This window comes from Amphibalanus amphitrite, unplaced genomic scaffold (genome assembly GCF_019059575.1).
Source record: "Amphibalanus amphitrite isolate SeventyFive unplaced genomic scaffold, NRLGWU_Aamphi_draft 000018F_arrow, whole genome shotgun sequence".
Classification (NCBI taxonomy): Eukaryota; Metazoa; Arthropoda; class Thecostraca; order Balanomorpha; family Balanidae; genus Amphibalanus; species Amphibalanus amphitrite.
The window spans coordinates 302,821-320,537 of NW_024881514.1; the positions used below are offsets into that span (position 1 = coordinate 302,821).

At 57.2% G+C, this 17,717-nt stretch overlaps 1 protein-coding gene across 4 annotated transcripts in view; it reads right to left on the minus strand.

Moving 5' to 3' along the window:
* Positions 1 to 84: 84 nt before the first annotated feature.
* LOC122388157 (protein tyrosine phosphatase type IVA 1-like) overlaps positions 85 to 17,717 on the minus strand; it is a 42,040-nt gene continuing 24,407 nt past the window's right edge. For 2 of the 4 annotated variants that reach the window (XM_043379003.1, XM_043379010.1), the window contains exons 3-6: positions 12,249 to 12,700; positions 10,036 to 10,167; positions 3,050 to 3,216; positions 85 to 749 (exon numbers count right to left, since the gene is read on the minus strand). In XM_043379003.1, coding sequence (XP_043234938.1) covers positions 638 to 749; positions 3,050 to 3,216; positions 10,036 to 10,167; positions 12,249 to 12,365 — 528 coding nt within the window. In that variant the 5' untranslated portion in view covers positions 12,366 to 12,700 and the 3' untranslated portion in view covers positions 85 to 637. Of the gene's footprint in view, positions 750 to 3,049; positions 3,217 to 10,035; positions 10,168 to 12,248; positions 12,701 to 14,075; positions 14,452 to 15,459; positions 15,628 to 17,717 lie in introns of those variants that run through there. The other 2 variants (XM_043379018.1, XM_043379025.1) reach the window with 2 other exon arrangements.

Consider the following 17,717-nt stretch of genomic DNA (forward strand, 5'->3'; position numbering starts at 1 on the left):
ATAATATCAGCGTATAGGCATCATATTTTGGACAAATAAGCTTTTATCTCCAGATGGCCGCGTCGCAGTCCCTCAGAGACCATGGGCCGAATACACAGATTTATTTGTCATTTGTCTACAGTAGAAACACGCACGTTCCAGGCGACTCGCACTCCGACTATGTGGTCACAGATTAGTAAAACCGAGCTGGGCGCGACCCGCTCGGAGCCGCGGCCACCGCGCCCGCCGACGGCCCCCCACGAGCGCATATAACAAAAACAAACCTAGGAGAAACGGACGACCGCGCTCGGCGGGCGCGGCCGACAATTATAGTTCGCGGGGCGGCCAGCAGGCAGCGCCCCCGTCGGGCGCAGGCATGCTCCGAACAGTTCATTGGCCGGGCGCGAGCCGCCAGCTCGGTACATTGGGGTCAGGCCGGGGCGGGAGCCGCCGGGCCGCGCAATAGCGCACCTTTCTGGCGTCCAGGGGCTGCCGGCGGCCGCAGGAAGAGTGGCCGGCAAACAGCACACATGCACATCACGCCACGAGAGCCGGACCGCCTCCAGAACCTAACGCCGCGCAGAAGAGACAACTCAATGATATGTCGGCGGCAGCGGCCCGGCGGTGCTGCCACCTGCCGGCGCGGCGGTGCTGCCAACTACTGGATGCAGCAGCCGGCCTTGTGGCCGTTCTTCAGCTTCAGCCGAGAGCGGGGACGGTACTTTTCCAGATACTGCAGCTGTTTGGCGTTGATGGCGCCGCGTCGCTTCCTGAAACGGAGAGCAGCCAGTCAGTGGGACGCCGGAACAGCGGGACACAGCTGAACGGCCGGGACAGAGAGCCACGGCCTGCGACTCGTCAGCAGCCGAGGCTCGGTCGACAAAAAACGCACAGAGGCCAAACGCCAGCCTGCCGCGAATAGCCGCACACCACGTGAGGCGTCCGGCTGAGCGCCAGGACGACCGGACGCCGTCCTTGACCCCGCCTCTGGCAAAAACACCTCAGCGCCGATCGGCGCGGCGCGGCGCGCCACTGGCAGCCGCCGGCCGCCTGCGTGCCAATGGCGCCGCCACGGCCCGGCGAACGGCGCAGATGTGCCGCCGCCGGCCGCGGCCGCTGAACGGATCATTATGACGCAGAAAACCAGTGCCGGTTAATGAGAAAAGTTGACGCGCTGGGGAGATATCCGACCCGGATGTGCCGTCCCCCGAGACACGGCGTCTGAACGATACGGTAATATTCTCTGCTCCGTATTAACCCTGGGAGTGGAGTCAATATACAGCCATCTCTGCCTGGGAGGCCACTCAGACTGCTAACAAGTCAACAGGCTCCCATTACACCCTCTCCCTAAGACCCTCCCTCAAGACCGACTCTCCCTCCCGCCCGGCACAGCCCACGGACCCATCAGGTCTCTCGGTTCGTCCTCTCCCCCGGGGAACAGCCCGGGTCACGGTGTCGCGACGCCCTCAATATCCGGAGAACTGTCAACACCCTGGGGAGGCGACATCCCCACTATTTTGGGACATTCCACACCCCCATTCGGCGGGATCACGGGGGACACTCCTGACAGCTGCTGACACCTCCGGGTCACCTGACAGCGCACCGTCACCTCCAGAACTGTCACAGCGGTCTGACAACTCGTCAGACGGCGGACGAGGCGCCCAAGCGAGGCAACCAAACGAGGGTGGTGGCCCCGAGCAGTCGCCCTCGGGTAACGAGAATCCGCTGGGGCTGGCTATCATAGTGTTGAATTCATCAAAACTTAATGAGGACGTTAGCCAGAGCTCACCTCGCCACTAAATAAGGCAGCTGGTGTGTCAGTCATGCAGGCGATCCACAGAAAATGTCCGTTAGTATTTCACCAACGCACATTCCCAAAACACCCTGTAGTAAGCAATTCCAGAAACCGCAGCCGAGTTGTTGAAAAAATGATAGTTGCCTTGGGAAACGTAAGTGGTACCACGTAGCGAACAACCCCTTCTAAGAGATGCATCAGCTAGGACAGTCATGTCTAATAAGTCAGGTCACCGTGAATTGTCGTCGGAAACATACAACATACACATGCGTTCCTGCACATCCACCATCGCCATTACATGGGTGTTTTATTTCTCGGACTGCCCGCAGCTGCGCCGCAGTCCTATTGGTGTGGGAAGACGGTTGGTCGGGTGAGCGGCGTCTCCGCTCGATGTGCGTTGCCATGGCGACGGCCTGATGCGGCCATCACAACAGGTGTCCAGCCGCGTTATGCGCCGTCCGCCAGCGAGGGCGCTCAATGGTCAGCTGGTGCTGTTTGCCGGGCGGCGGAGGTCTATAGAGCGGACAACTGGTGTCCAAAGGGCGGAACACACGGCCGAGCCTCGCTAACGTGGCACGACTGACGACAGCTTCGGCCTCAGTTCGCCGTATCTTATCAGAGTTCTGTGAAATGGACGGCAGCCCGCGATCCAGGAATGCCTACACGAAACCGAGCGTGCGACATCGGACACATGCAAACGTCGCTGCATGCGAAACCACAGGAAATCAGTTTAAAGCCACTGACACGAACCCACTAATATGGGAAGCTGACCCTATTCCATTCAGTGCACAGAACAATCCACTGCCTGATGATTCACAATCGTACTGACTCGAACATGCCAGGTGAAAAATGATAGGAGGAAAATGGTCATTCACACTCAAAGATAACTGTCGCTACCGACCCATCCTTTCGATAACTGTCACTGAACACCCCGACTATCAATAACTGTCGCTACCAAACCAAGTCGCTGATTATTATCGCTCCAGGCTAACTGCCGATAACTGTCCCAAACAGGCTTAACTGTCGACCATTGTCTGTACTAGGGATGTGGAGTTCTTCATTGGACCGCACCTTCGGTAGTTTCCTCAATGCCCAGCCGGACCCAATCTACCCAACCTCCTAACCCAATCCCTCCAAACTTTTGAATTTGCCTCTCAATTAACACTGCCTGTTGGTGATATCGTGGAATAAGCAAATAAGCAGACAAATTAACATTTCCTGACAATCAAAGGCCCGCCCCACCCGCAGCTCAGCTGTCCTGCCCTGTATACGTACTGTCGGATGAGTTCGACGGCATCCTCGTACTTGAGTCCGAGCTCCATGAGGGCCAGCGCCACCAGCACGGGCGCCCGGCCCAGGCCCGCCACGCAGTGGACCGCCACGCAGGCGGTGGGGTCGGCGCGGAACCGCTTACGGAGCAGGTCCAGCCAGTCGTCCACCACCTGGGAACAGAGGAGAGCGGTCAGTTACAGCTCCATACTCCAGACAGGTTAGTCACGGCTCCAGTACGTCACCCTGACACTGTGGGGGAGGGGAGGCGCCAGGCAGTCAGTCAACTCACTGCTCCAGCCTTTAGATCAGTCACATTCAGCTTGTCTTGTTGATAAGACCCGCTCTGAAGACTTGATTATTCATTCTAAAGGACGACGAATCCCATTACGGGAGGGACTGATATTGCTCTTTAGCGTGCATACGAACTGCGACATTTATCGACCCGAGATGTGTTGATGACCTGCGTCGCTCCGGACGCCGATGGCCGAGTCCAAGGCCCGAGTCGGCCAGTAGCTCTCACGTGAGTCCCACCGCTCAATCTGCGCCGCACGCGCTGTCGATGTATGGCCTCCACAACGCAGCTTACCAGCCGCAACCTACGCACTCGCTCTGCCGCGGCGGGGGCGGGGGCGGGGGCGGGTGTCCGGGAGCGGCATATGGCGGTGACCCACTCCGCCGGAACAGGGGGATCAATAGCGGCGCGGCGGGGGCGGCGGCGGGGGCGGCCTTGCCCTGCCGCCGCCGCCGCCGCCCGTTGAGGGAGGTCGCCGCTGCGTCGATCGTCGTCTGACCCGGCGCGCGCGGACCGACTCGACCGGTCCGGAGGCGTTAGCGGCCGGCGGTGTGCGCCGCAGCGCGGCGTCAACACACCGACCCGGATCGATGCCGGCCGTCGGCAGTGATTCCATCCCGGGCGGCTCGGCCGCAGGCAATTTGTAGGGCTCCGACACCGTTTGAGCGGAGTTCAACTGGTAGATCGAGTGCCAAATGGGGATACATCAACAAGTGCCAGCGCCCAGCGCCTTCACCAGAGAGCAGTAGCTCTCAGCCACCAATTGACGCTCTACCAAGTCGACAATGAGTTTCTCTCGCCCCCATGCCAAAGCTAGACGACGAGTTGCTCTCATTTCCTCAGTCATCTCTCAACGAACTGTTGCTCAAACTCTCTCGGCTAGCTCTCAGCGAGCTGTTGCTGCGAGGGCTGCGAACTCCCTCAGCTCTCAACGAGTGCTGACAGAGTCGTGCATCTGCCGGCGGCAGTCCATCGTCACCGGCTCCTCCGCGTCACTCCCCGTTCGCTGTCAGTCCGCACTGGCTGCACGGTGCGGAGGACGGACGCCTTCTATGGGAGAGGAGCACAGTGCGGTGGGAGTTCGGGCCAGTCGCCGCTCCGTCCCGGCCGGTCGGCAGCCGCCGAATCTGGTACGAGCCGGTTATGTCCGGCGCCCTACTGCGCTCGGTGACTGAATAACGAGTGCCGCCTGCGCCGCTCCTCACCAGTATGGATCATAGGGGCCGTGGCAAACCGGGAGAGCCCGCCGGACAGATATAGCCCCGTCAGACGACGCCCAATCACAGGGCCGGGACGCTTATAGAGCAGCGATCGACATGGGGCCAGACAATAACAGAGCCCGGGCAGCCGGGGACAGCGCGGTCTCGGAACAAGGACATATGGAGACAGAAGGATCAATGAACGGGAACGAACGGGACAACAGGGATACAAGACGATAATCACCGCAGAAAAAGGACAACGAAAACAGAACAGATACAACTGAGACTGACTCTGTGGAACGATGGTCAGGGATGGGATAGGTGCTCTAGAGATAAAGGAATCGCCGACAACGAAAAGGAAGGACAGTCACTCCCTCGCCGGGCCCTATCACGACCACAAACTACAGATCACAGTGCGACATTTACGCTGGAGGTTCGTGTGAAGAAAACTGTCATTCATGCAGTTCAGGCCCTAACAACCGGATTACAATTCAATGGAAGGTGATCTCTCTACCGATCCGCTCCACGGGTAGTTATACCTATATGTGGCTCGTGCGTCCATGTGGCAGCCAACAAGTGGCCGGTGCCACGAGTACGACACCCGACAGGCCGACGGAAGCATGGGCCATGAGCTGATCCTCCACATTAAACTTGAATCCACACCACGTCACTGAAATACCAGCCGACTCAAAAATAGCGGTTTGATCCGATTGAGCATCAGACATTGCCATCGGCCGTAAATAGAACGAGTGGAGGCCGGAGGTCCTGGAATAGCTACAGAACGACTGAATTGGGGCTTCTCAGAGAGCAGCGCCGAGCTACTGATAGCATAAACTAGCGCCGAGAGCATAAACCAACGCTCGCTCGGGGAATGAGTCCCCAACAGGAACTCGCCAGAACGCACACTACCGCAAAGTGACGGACAAATCTGGGTGAAGGGCGATTGGTGGGAACCCAGCGTTCCGCCAGGTGTCGAGCTCAGCCTTGAGCCGATTAGTCGGACCGCGAGCCTGTCAAAGTTGACGAGCTCTCATGCTTGAAACCAGAAGTGGGTACAGCAGCCTTCAGAAAAGATGTTCATTTTGCAGCTGGAATTACTCCCGACTCCCGACACTGAAGTTGCAGAGGGTGATCACTGAGCCGAGTCGGTGCGGTGTCCCTTCCTGCCCGGTAGGCGGGGATCGCGGGTGAACATCGGAGCGGTGTCCCTTCCTGCCCGGTAGGCGGGGATCGCGGGTGAACATCGGAGCGATGTCCCTTCCTGCCCGGTAGGCGGGGATTGCGGGCGAACATCGGAGCGGTGTCCCTTCCTGCCCGGTAGGCGGGATTGCGGGTGAACATCGGAGCGGTGTCCCTTCCTGCCCGGTAGGCGGGGGCGCCCGATTGCGACACGTTGTGTTCGGAGTTGGATCGAGGCCACACCTGGAGGAAACGGGCGGCGCCGCTGACTCAGCGCGGCGATTCCGGGCAGACACTGCCGACCCGTCTGCCATTGTCCTCCGCACTTTTCCACAGCGGAGCGAGCCATCCGCCTTTCCGCTCAGAAACGTCGATATAAAAACAGCCGACAGCAGCGAGCGGCAGTTTCCATAGACAACAAGGCAAACAGTCCGTATTGAGGCCAATCAAACATCTTCTGCGAAACAAGATGTGGTGCGTTGAGAGGTGGTGTAGGCAACAGGCTGGGCGGTTTAATGTGGGATATCGAGACACCAGCCTGCGGGGAAAAGGCGAAGTGAGGTCGGGAGATTGCCTAAAGGGGAAATGGGACGGGGCCGTGTGTCGAAAGTTCAGAGATATCAGTGCTGTTCCAAGTCGTGGACACCAACTCATTTTTAAACCGCAGAAGCCGTGTTAAGGAAAGAGGAACAATTAATTAGCAATCTTCCTGTGTTCCTCCGAGGCCCTCTGTTCCCTTCTGACTCCAGCGAACACACCCTGCGGAAGTTCCGGCCGACAAACAATCGCCCATTCATTAGCCGGTTTTGTGGTTCGGATTATCCGCCCGGTGTGAATACACAGTTACCAGGAACACTGGCAGCCGGTCCGAGCTCGGACGGCGGGCTGGTTTCCCCGACCGGGCGGTCGCAGACGGGGGACGTCGGGATGATCCCATTGGTACAGTTACCGACAGTTGGAGGATGGACAGGGGGCATTGGGGACGGTCAGAGTCTGACGGAATGATCCCCAACAGTTGGTAGACAGACGGGGCACATCGGGGACGGTCCCACTGTCACAGGCCAGCGCGAAGGTGCCAGGGGTGGCTACTGGGAAGCCGGAGGATACTCCCAATAAGGTTAGGACCGAATGGACGTCAGACACAAATCACATAGACGGCACTGACAGTACCAGGAACCGTAATCGGCCCCGAGCGGCGCAGCTGCAGCCCTGCCTCCCTCGTTTCTGCCTCAGTCGTCAGCGGTCCACATATGCTGACGATGCTGAGACTGCTGGTTGGCAACGGAAACGGCTAATACAAATTTATAAGCTGCATCTCATCAGCCGGAGAAATTCGAGGACTAGTCTCATGACCTATTGACCGGGCCATCAGACGACTGAGGAGTGAGGACACCGGCGCTTTGACAGTGCGCCTGTGCTGTGATTATGTCGATTTGAGTGGACCGTCCGCCGGACGCTCCACAGGTGGTACCGGTCTGGTTATCAGCCCACCCCCGCCCGGCGAATGACAAGGTCATGTCAGGCGGCGGCCGTGCGAAGTTGGCGCGCCAGCAGCTCTGGCGGGGGGCCAGTGCCACACGCCCCCGCCATACCGGACCAACAAAACATGGAGCCGGCCGCGCCACCGGCGGCGACAACAGAGAGCTTAGCGCCGCCATTAGCGGGTGCTAAAACTCCGCTCAGTGTCTCCACATCGTGCCGTTACTCTGAATGTTATAACTGCCGGGCGGAGGCGTCAGTCCCCGCCCGGGTGACCCGCACTCGGTCAAGGTTGCCGCGTCGTCAGCTGACTAATAAGCGTCCTGACCTCTATCGGTGCCGACAGGAGTCGCCCCGCCCATCCCGGGGGTCTGATCCAGATCACCTGACCAGTGCCTGCGGGCATTTGGCCGGAGGCCAGGCCGACCGACCCGGTCGCCGCCCAAGGGGGCAGCGGGGGTGGCGGCGGGAGCGGCAATCAGCCAACTCAGCGCCCCGGCAGCTCCAATTGGCACAGGGCGGGCGGGTGCCGCGGCGGCCAGAGCGGTCAGCCGCGGGGCCGATATCCTGGCATTGGGTACAATCGGCAACATTATTGGCGCCACACCATCCCACGGTCATTGTCCCGCACAGTCCCCCGTCCCGTCACCCGTCCGTCCCATACCGCACGCAGCGGAGCGCGGGTAGCCACTCCTCTGCAACCACGCGGCCAGGGCCTCGTTTCATAAAAGGAATTACTTACGGCGTTCCGTCAATTATGCCAGATTTGGCGTATTTGATGCCAATTCGGTTTCATAAAGCCGGAGACCGGAGTAATTCACGCCATCGAAATTACGGAGCTTCATTTACGACAAATTCTCGATTCCGGACCAATTGATGCCATTTGGGTTTCATAAAACGACGTAATTAACGACAAATATTTTATCAAGTTCTTGATATGAGTGGTGTAAACTACGCACAAAAATGTTGCGTGAATTTGAATCAATGTGAAGATTCGAAGCTAATTTTTAATATATTTTATCATGTTGAGCCCGGTGAGGAAGAAAGAACAGCCCAAATGAGAAAAAGAAACTGCAAATCTTCTGTACCAGTCGCTTTTTGTGGCCACTATCGGATTTTTGTTTATTCGCCGCGCCGCGCCACTTTCGTAGTTAGGCACTTCTGCTTAGCTGGCTTTCTGCTGTTTTCAATATATTGATTTAATAAAGGATGGTCATCAATATCAATTTGTTTTTTTCATAAATAATTTTTAAGATTAAAATTCAACGTTAATTGTTTTATAATTTCTCGAAAAAAATAAGTGTTGACATGAAATTGTAATTTGTAGGACGCTTGATAAATTACAGCAAATACGCAAATGTGCTTTGTTACGGAGGTGTAAACAATTCCAGTTGTGGCTTTGTGAAACGGCTTCATTTGCGCTCCGTAGTTTGAAAGGGTGTGAATTACGGAAAGGTGTAAGTTACGGCAGAGCTTTATGAAACGAGGCCCAGGTTTGACCTCCGTGCCGGCTGCAAAAGGTTCACGGGGAACTGAGCGCTGCAGGCGCCCGTTCGGTGCCGCTCGCACCCCTTATGGCCGGGGGCGACGTGGAGGCGGGGCTGATATACGGTACGGTGACTGAGAGGAGGCTGTACCCGGCGGCCCCGTCTGGAGCGGGCCGCAGGACGCCCGCGGTCAAGACGCCCGTCCATGAGCGGAGGGGGGGGGGGACCGGGGCGCGGCCGACACGGCCTTGGCAGCGGGGACACGGCAGTGTAGTGCGCACTATCACCGACCGCCCGACCGCAGAGACGGCAGCCGCTCGTGGCACTAGAAGAGGGCCCTCCGACTCTGAGCAAGCTGCACCATTTGTGGCATGCATCCGAAAAGATGGCCCACCATACGCGAACCAGTCGTATTTGCTACACCAGACTTATTGACTTCAGAGCGGACCTGTCGACCCGTTACAGTGGTGAACAAACTTTCTTGACAGTAGCTGTGCCCAGTAGTCCCTGCACCCCATGCACCTAGTCACTGGGGACCGGCAGCGGCGAACGATTCAGCACAGTAGCACAACCATCCCTCGGGGGAGATTTCCATCCTGTGCTATCAACCTGCCTGATACCTAGACAAGTTCAGCGAAACAAGCATTCCTATCACGGCGATGAGCTTGATCTAATTCTAATCGGGACGGAAAAGCTTCTACCGAACGATTAGCTGCAAGTTCCTAATCTAAAGAAACACTCACCGAGTTACCTTGATGGAATACGGGTGGATTACTTTTGAAAACGACCCGGAAAGGTTGAAGAGGATGTAATGACGCAGCTGGCGGGCTGCAGAGTGCGCCTCTCACTTCCACTCACCGGGCACGTCAGGCACGAGTTGACCTCGTCTGGGGCACGTGCCGAAACATGGGCAGACGGCGGCACGTGTCGGGTACATCAGGGCACGGTCTAACTCCACACTGGGGTCAGTCGGACGACCGTGGACTCTAATCAGCGATGGACACAACGTGGGCGTAAGAAAACAGCAAGAGAACTGAGCGGCTACTTCTTGATGTGTGTTGTGTTAAACCCGGAACGAACCTCAGCGGTGAAGGGTGCTGAATGTGTCGAGACAGTGTTAATGTAAATGTGACTGATCTGTCCACAAAGCCGGAGCGGTCAGCGGTGCTGAGTGGGCAGGTGACCGCCATTGATGGCTCGCAGTGCTTCTCGAGTGAGCGCAGGGAGCCCCTCTGTTGGTCCCCCGAGCCCGCGGCTGTGAGAGTGGTAGTGAGGCTCCCAGTCAGTGTCAGGTGGCTGTGCGTGACCGACTGAGTCGCCGCCCGTCTCTGTGAGACCGACGGCCGCACTCACCGCAGTAGGAGGGAAGGTACCGTCGTCGTACACCAGATCCGTGACGGAGATACCCTCCTGCTCCAGAAGGTCCGTCTTGTAGGTGGGCTCGCATACGCGCACCACCGAGCGCGCGTTGTGCCTCTTCAGCTCCTGAAATAGCAGACATCAGTCAGTCGCAGGACACAGGCTGGTTTGAGACAGTGGCGGCCGCGGAGACCCACTGACCCTCGGACCCAGATGAGCTCGCCGCGACAGCTGAGCCTAGGACGCCGTCCGTCATCCCGCCAGATGCCCCCAGCAACAGACATACCAGTTGCACCCTGCTATCGCTAAGGTGTCTAGGATTGGGGATAATGTGCCGAGTCACGGCAGGGATCAGGAAGTCTAGGGCCCTGGTCGAATTTGAAACGAGACATCATCTATGGGTGTTATGACGAGTCGACCGATTAGCCAGTGTCATTTGGTCTGTAGTGAGACAGGTCGCCTGAGTGGCAGCTACAGATGATAGATCTCACCGAACGCTATAAGGCTCCGAGCCTTAAGTTCTCATGCCATGTTTTCTCATGTTTTGTGAATTGTTTTACTCGGCTAGAACGATCAAGAGACGAGACGAGCTCGACTGCACGCAAGGGACAGCATACGGGTTGAGGGCAGACGTACTTTGTGTCACGGCACATGAAAGCAAGGACAAAAGTATGCTCTTCTTTCGGTTAACTCATGAAATGGAGGCACAAGTATGCACTGACGGTACGAGCCCGTGAAACACTCCCAGCGGCCAGCCCTGAATAGACTTTCACCATAGGTTACAGCGTTAAGTGAATCCCGCCCGCCACCGTCTACCTGCCGATGATAAGACGGAGCCCACGCCTCTCTGAAGCTAAGGATGGTTGAAACGCCTTTTAAAATAAAAGCATTAGCGCGGACCATTCAGTGGAAATCGCTATCGCACAGCTAGGATCATCCCGTGAAATCAAATTAATAGTTCGCAGAACAAAGAGACGCTGAACAAAGAAAGTCTATTTTGCCAACACTTCATGCTCAATGGCTTTTTCATCTATATCTCGAACAATGTTGAGGTTTATGGAAAAATAGGTGATACAATGAACGAAAAGGAGCATGTGGCAGCCAGCATGATCGTGTGTTCATTCACGAAACAGAGCCATGGACGCGCTATTCAACAAAGGGCTTTTACTTTACTGCCGCTTGGTAGCAGCAAAATGTCTTCAATTTTCATGTAAACCAAATCGTTTCGTTTGCTTTGCTAACCAAGCCCATTGTTTATCAATCCGGGTAGTTTGTAACTGAACAAAAGCAATTATTAAGAACACGAATAAAAGCAAAAGACCGTTTCGCGTTCTAAGCAAATGAGCGCTAAAAATGACGCACAAAAGGCTCACATCATGCAATCACGAAGCATTTCAGGAAATACTACAGGTAGGAAATACCGACCTTACAGCATTCTTGCATAATTTGGATTATTGTGAGCGACGACATTGTATCATGAGTCACAATGAAGTCAATGAAACCAGGGGAATCAATGAGCAATCATCGCTAGTCGGAATATCCCGAAATGATTTTTACGAAGAAGAGTTAGCTAAGCAGAATAACATCGCTAGACCCGGACAACCCAAGGCACGATTTGAGCTGAATGACTGCCCGCCAAATACCTGACGTGCCAGACATTGATAGGCGCCGCAAGCCACAAACTTAATAGACCACTTCAGCTCCCGATAGGGGAGATAGTGAAGGACTCCCCGGTCCCGCACGGATGACGTCAGAGTCTCAAGTACGGCATCCGGTCTGTCTCAACTGAGAGCCAGGTACAGACTTCGTCTCAATGCGCGGCAGGCATTCATAATTCGATAAAACTGAGAATAGCTCGAAGGTAATGCCATTTGTCACTCGGGAGTAATAACACCCGACTCGGGATGCTCAACAATTCAAGTTGAGTCCATCAATAACATGACTCCTTGACCAATATGTTGCAGAAATAGACAAACGTTTGCATTCAATCAAAACACAAATCTCTGCCATGTTTGCAGCAATGGTTGAGAAGTTAGGAAGATAATGGACCTAATGTTAGGCGTAGAGCCTCGTGCGTCTACGAGTTATGCTTTTCGATAGAAATAACCTTCGAGCTATTCCAGTTTTGTCGAAAAAAGTGTCTGATCTCTGCATAGGTTCACAGTTAACCATTCTCGCCTCCGCAGTACAGTCGGGTGAGTTCTCACCTCTACGTAGGCAGCCAGTGTGTTCTCAGTGGGTCGGTCCGTGATCAGGAACCGCATGCCCTTGTACTCAATCTCGGAGGGCGCCGGTCGGATGCTCTTGTTCCTCATATTGCTCATGTCAGTGTGTGCCGGGCGCGGGTCAGACGGCGGCGGCCCGGGGTGGACCCTGCAGCGCTCCTCGCGCGCACCACAGCCACTCGGGGCGCGGCGGGCGCCCACAGCTCACGGACGGACGGCGCGGCGCAGCTGTCGGCGGCCCCGTGCACGCCTCACCCCATGTGGCACCCAGTCCGCGCGGTGACCCGGCCTCGGGCACGGCAGCAGCCTCACTGACACGCACTGTCCAGCACAGGCGCGGCGCGCGCTCTGACACTTTATTTGTGCTGGGCTCGGCAGAACTCGCTGCTTCCCTTCAGCAGCTCCATACGGCTGAAGCCCCGGCCGCTCTGGTGCTGTAACAGAAGGGGGAGGTAGCGCGTCAGCACTCGACACACAGCGCAGAGAGGAGTAGAGTCCCAACGCTATGGCAAGAAACAGGCGGAGGGGAGCCGGGGTCAGCACACGCACCAGTGCACAGTAGTACAGGACCTTATGTATTAGGAGATGTAAGAAAAGGACAACATACATGTAAGAGTTACACGGCGAGCTGACGATGCATACGTGAGCAGTATGTAGAGCAAAATACACACATCGAGCACTCCCATCGGAACACACAATTTGGCAGTGGCGAGGCGGCGATTTCAGGAGAGCAAAAGCCACTAAGAATGCCAACAATAACCGGAGACAAAGAACAAAATTAGTTTCGACCGAGGACCGTGCGAACCAGCCTGACAGCGGCATTCCCACGGACAGGGATGCCTTTTGCCGTCCAGCCACGGCCTGTGCCGCCGACGTGCGCGGTGGGAGGTGGGAGCTCATCGAGCGGTGGCCGTGCGTGCGGCACCGACCAGGAACTCGACCGACTACCGGCCACTGAAACCAGCCGGCGGCGCCATTTTGTGGCGCTGAAACGCACAAAGGATGCTCGGAGAGGCGTTCTTCTACAGCCGCACAAAGTCGTGAGGCATGAAGAAGGTACGCTAGGAACGGCCAGAGCAGGGACAGGGCGGGTGTCACCCCGCGCTTCTGCCACCGGCGCAAGGGGGATGGTCCGAAACCTCGCAGAAAACGGCAGACGGCGACGATGGGATAGTGAGGAAAGCGGATATCAGTGCCTTCGCATAACAATCACTGAGAAATAATCAGCGCGATGTAGCAAGACGGAAATATAATAACAATGCCATAAATTAACACAGTAATTGCTGCAGTGCGTATGCATGCATAATGCACATACAGCGCTGCTATTTCTACTTTTAAAACCATCCGCTCGCTGGCAGAGCTTGCTGCAATGACTCAACGTAATTTGAGCTTGATTTACCAACTGCCCCACGGGTCGATTGGTCAAATACTGGAAGGACTGAAACTACCCGTTTACCCCAGCCAGCCAGACATTCGGCACCTGTTGTTATTGCAGGTGTGAACTCTGCCTGAGGTCAGACTTCAGAGGAATGCTCTCAGAAGACAGCCGTGACACCCCAGGCTCGCGTCTGATGATATGAATCAGACTGACAGAGTGGCATGGAAAATGACCTACCACAGGTCGGTACCACAGGTCGGGCGCGTCGCACCGAAGCTGATAAAGCAGCGGTTAGAAAACACCGGAGGGGGTGGTGGCGGGTGACGACGAAGATGGACAGGCAGTCGATATAGGCTAGAAGGGCCAGGCCAGCACCAAGCCGAGGGTCCCAGAGTTGAGCTGTATCCCTGCGGAGTCGGGAGTCAGCCTACCTGGCGCCCATGGTGACTCAGGACCGCAGTATCGATGGGTGACTATGACAGAGAGCAGCGATCACCCGCTCCGACTGTCGACAACCCCTCCGGCGCTGTGGGATCGGTCCACCGTTCAGACTGCGGGCGTCCCAGCCGAGTCGGAGTCTGTCAGCCGCTCGGCCACTGCCTGCCAGCCGTGTCTGTCCGGTGGCGTCCCGGGCCTGACTGACGCCCTCCTGCCGCTACACACGCTATGTCGTCCGCCGCGGTACGGACGGTCCGGTCCCACTTTCCGGCCCGCCGCCGGGGGGGGGGGGGGGGAGGGGTGCGGCGGCCAGTGCAGACCAAGGCTGCTGCCGAGCGCCGCCCGCCGGCCCGCCGCCCAGCGACCAGTGCAGCTCACAGCGACGGCCGCCGGCGGCGGCGGCAGCGGCCGAAACTCAGCCACGCCGACCAGCCGCCGCACAAAGAGCGGCACACGCAGTCAGCTGGCACCGCCCCCGAACAGCGGGAGGTCAAAGGCCCCGACAACCCCTCCCCAACAGAGATGGGTTATCGGTGCCCTGGGACCACCGGGTAGTGGTAAATTGGGTAGCCGTCCGACCCGTCGGGTACGCCCCACCCGCCCAGCGGCGGCTCCTGTCCAGTAGATCATATACCCGGTCCGGTCAGTGAGAATATCGGCCAGTGGTCCCGTCCCGACTCGGTCGGTAGGTCGGCCGGCCGGCCACTTTCGCCCGCCCGCCGCCCGTGGATAGACTCGTTAGACAGTTCCGGCCGTCGGAGGTGGCCGGGAGAGAAACTAAACCCCCGACCCAGCTCCAGTACCATACACTCCGGCATACACTCAGCTCCCGACACTGCCAGCGCGGAATACGCTGCGGCTGTGTTGGCAGGCGGCGCACAAAGACCGCCGTGATTTCTCCCTGCCGCCGCCTCTGGCGAAAACAGCAGCCGGCCCGACTGGCAGCGGGGCGGGCGACCCGCACTGCCGCTCGGCCGGGTAGCGGTACGGGCGCAGGGAGCGAGCAGCCACCGCGCACCACTCTGTGAAAAACAACCGTTCCAGTCTCCACTGCCAACCGGGCCTGCGTGCCGGCTGCACTGTGGACTCGCAGAAGATGTCGGCCTGCGTGGGTTAGGTTCCTCGGGGAGACGAGACGCGGATTGCGGATTGCGGGCCATTGCGGATTCACGGGGGAGACGAGCAAACTGTAGACACAAAGGGGACGCTGGCCAGCCGTTCTAGCTACGGTGGACTGACGGGGATGGCCTGCCGCCGCTGGCTCCCGGCCCCCGGGGCTCGAGCGACCCAGACGGGCCGGGGCCGACGGAGGGGAGACGGGCGGGTCGGGCCGGTCGGACGGCCGCCGACCTGCGCTCCTGGGCGCGCCCTACTCACGTTTTCTGCCGTTGAAAGTGCTCCGCCACACATTTATGAGTGAGAGGCCAGCCGAGCGGGCTGCTGTGACTGCGCTGCACGCGCTCACACTGGGAGAAACACAGGGACGATGAGCGGCGGACGGCGCGGAGCGGCTGGCGGCGCCGGTCCGTATCGACGTTCTGAGCCGCCGCCGCCGAGCGCCGCCGAGCGCCAGCTGAGCCGCAACCGTGACGTCACACCGGGCCGAGGGGGAGCCGGTGACGTCACCTGCGCGCGGCGGTCGTCAATGGGAGGCGCCGGTCGCAGACAGCGCCGCCGGCCAAGGTCGGTGACCGGCGCACCACGGCGGCCCTCACACCAAGGCCGAGCGCCGCCCGTCCGGCAGACAGACGCTAATCATTGGCCCGGCAATGGACCGCTGGTAGGGGCGGCTCCCCCCGCCAGTCCCCACCTCCGACGGATGTGCCTGGCGCCGCGCCTGCGTCGGCGACCAACAGAGGTCACACCGTTGTGAAACTCAGACGGGAGACATCACATGGCGCAACCTTGAGCCCCCTCGCCCCGCCCGTAGAGGCAGGTACTGCGGAGCCGTGCCCCCCCCCCCTCCGGCCGCGCGGCGTCAAAGACAGGCCGCCCACCGTCGTATGACGTCATCCATACGATACAAACATGTCAGGTTCGCCGAAACTGGCCGCCCTGTGGGTGGAGGCGCAGGTCGAGCTGAGACGGCTGACTGCGATATCAATTCAGACAGTAGCTGAATAGTGAATCTAGAATGAATGACAAGGAGCTCCTAGAAGCTGACCGCATTGTCAGTAGCTGTGGTCACGGGTTAGACAGAGTATTTATTTAGCTGTTTGGGGCTGGTCCGACTGACTAGCTGACCTGCATAGACGGGAGACTTAAGTCAAACCGTTCTGAACTCCTGTCACTGGACGATGTCGCAAATGTCAAATGAATAGGAATGTTTCCCGTTAGTAAATAAGATCTCAAGCACAAATACCGCTCAGGATACCACGCTCGACATGTAAAAATCGCTCCTCGAGCCTGAGGACAGACCAAAGAAGTGGACAGTGGTATACATACAGTAACAAGTCGCCATCGTGACCTGAACAGTGAACATAACGCCTGATTAACATCCAGCGTGGCAGGGCGGAACAGGGCGAGAGCCTGGCCTCGGCAGGACAGCTCCCGCGATTCATCAAATGTAGAGAGGTTAGCACAGGGAGAGAGGGAGAGAGGGAGAGAGGGAGAGAGAGAGAGAGAGAGAGAGAGAGAGAGAGAGAGAGAGAGAGAGAGAGAGAGAGAGAGAGAGAGAGAGAGAGAGAGAGAGAGAGAGAGAGAGAGAGAGAGAGCATTTATTCACACTGTAACAACATAAAATTCATAAATTACATAAGCAATTGGCGCAAAAGTGCTACGCACTTAACTCTTTGGCGCCGCTTGCAAAGAATGGTAACACAATGAATGAAACTAAATAAGACTCCTACCGCCCTATGCCGAGCCGCAACCCCGCAACCCCGGCAGTACGTGCGTTATATTGCGCGTCAAACACGCCGTCATGACTGGACTAGGTACGGATTGGACTTTGGATGTATTAGGTTAGAGGTGATGAGTTTGGATGAGGAAGCGCTGTAGTGCGGTGGCGGCCTCGCTGTCAGTGCCCCGACGCAGCCCAGTACCATAAATGAGTGTGTCGAGTTGCTGAGAAGGAGGGATATTAGAAAAGTCGGTATCGAGGATTAGAGATAAGGATTGGAATAGGTTCTCTCGTTGGGTGTTATAGAGTGGACAGATTAGCAGGAAATGTCTTGTGTCTTCTAGGGGGTGTCCGCATGGGCAGGAAGGGGAATCACTTTTTTGCAAGGAAAATAGATGGGCGTTAAGTTTTGAGACGTTGAGCCGTAGTTTTGTATGGAGAAGGTTACCGGTTGGTGATTCCAGAAAAAAATACAGAGGCGGGCGGGGTGGTTCTTTTTAAATGTTTGTTAAAGGATGTGTGTCTGCGATCTGTGCGCATTTGATCAGGTAATGTGTTCCAAATTCGTGTGGTGCAAGGAATAAAGGATCTGTAGTAGGCCGAAGTACGTACCTTGGGAAGTGTTTGTGTAAATGCATTGCGTAGCGTTCTTTGTGTGTTGTGCTGTCTTGCAGTGGGAATGGTGGATTTGATGAATGGTGGTATTGTAGAATCAAACACAAGCTTGTGATAAAACTGAATTTTGTGCATCTTCCTTCTGTCGGTCAGTGCAGTCCAGCCTAACTCCCGTCGCAGT